Source organism: Sinocyclocheilus grahami, unplaced genomic scaffold (genome assembly GCF_001515645.1).
Source record: "Sinocyclocheilus grahami isolate Dianchi unplaced genomic scaffold, SAMN03320097.WGS_v1.1 scaffold6338.1, whole genome shotgun sequence".
NCBI classification, from domain to species: domain Eukaryota; kingdom Metazoa; phylum Chordata; class Actinopteri; order Cypriniformes; family Cyprinidae; genus Sinocyclocheilus; species Sinocyclocheilus grahami.
In genome coordinates, this window is record NW_015510785.1 from 1637 (window position 1) to 3043 (window position 1407).

At 35.8% G+C, this 1407-nt stretch overlaps 1 protein-coding gene across 1 annotated transcript in view; it reads left to right on the forward strand.

Moving 5' to 3' along the window:
• Nucleotides 1-301: 301 nt before the first annotated feature.
• Nucleotides 302-1407, forward strand: part of LOC107577545 (forkhead box protein G1-like) — a gene marked incomplete at its 5' end in the record, with an annotated part of 7203 nt that continues 6097 nt past the window's right edge. Inside the window, 2 exons of the mRNA XM_016263609.1 lie at nucleotides 302-376; nucleotides 486-537. Of these exons, the coding sequence (XP_016119095.1) occupies nucleotides 302-376; nucleotides 486-537 (127 nt within the window). The remainder of the gene's footprint in view (nucleotides 377-485; nucleotides 538-1407) is intronic.

Genomic DNA, 1407 nt, shown 5'->3' on the forward strand with positions numbered 1-1407 from the left:
TGATGAAATTGACTGAATTTGTAACCTGACACTTTGTTTCATAACAAAAGTACAAAGCACGAAGCTGATTGCTGTTATTAGTGCTACAAGTAATGTTTAGTGAAGTTTTGTTCATGCATCAACAGAAAACAGCACAGACTGAATGAAGTCTGTGAAGATGAATTAAAATCAGTTTGGCAACTCAGTCCTAATAATACAAATAAAATAAAAAAAGAGCAATACCTACAAAACCTGGATTAATGTATAATGTTTATTGAAGATTTTCGTAGAAACCTCTAACCTTGACCCTCTTCTCTGCTAGTGAACTCACTCAGATTATTGCAGACGTGGCTCAAGATCCAACACTACCTCGGACTGAGGACCACCCTTGCCCAAAGTGAGAGTTAAATATGTTTCTTGGTGTAGATGTATGTTAAAAATGATGTTATTGTAATTCCCATTCATTCTTATAATGGGCCATTTTATAGTGAATGTGTTTTTTTTAGGTGTGGCCACAAGGAGGGGGTGTTCTTCCAGTCTCACAGCATGAAGGCTGAGGTAATGATTCGCACAATCACTGTTTGCCTGGTTGTTCAACAGTTTCAGATCCGTGTCTCTTGAAAACTGCAATAAAGAATTACATTTAAAACAGTTTACACTCAGAACTTGCTTGTAAAGTTCACAAATACTTACAAAGAGATGGCACGCTGAATTAAACAGACAATTTTGATGTAGACACACTGAAGTAGTATTTTCTTGTAAAATGTACTCCAGAAATCTTTATTGACAATTTCAAAAAATATATTTTTTACAGTGTGTTTGTTGAACAGTGTTTGCTTGATTACAGCAAAATCATAAATGCTATCTAGGATCAAATTGAACTTTGACATGTTTTGATTTTCTGAATGCAGGATGCCATGAGGCTTTACTATGTATGTACTGCCCCACACTGTGGCCACAGATGGACAGAATGAGGAGGATAAAGCCACGAATGATATAAGATGAGGCGTTCTGAGGTCATGCATCACTCTAGTTCCATTCCAGAACATTATTTCTCAGTTTAGGGGACGTCTGTTGTGGAGTGAACGTATCTTACTGGTGACCCAACTGTAGGTCACTGATGCATTTGTGAATAAACTGGTGTATAATTTTAGTTGTGAATTTAAGTGCACAAACACCAGCAACTCGTCCTTTGACCCGAAGTGTTTATAGTTTTTCATTTTAATTCTACACAGTGCATTTTTTGAAGGTTTGTAATAAAATATTACAAAAAATAAGTTGAGTTTTCATTTTGAAAAGTTAGGCAATAGTTTTTTTGAGTTTGGATTCTGGGTACAGTTTTTATTCAGTGGTGGCTTGGAGTAGGGCTGCACAGTTAACTGATTAAAATAGTGCTGTCAAACGATTAATCGCATCCAAAATAAAAGT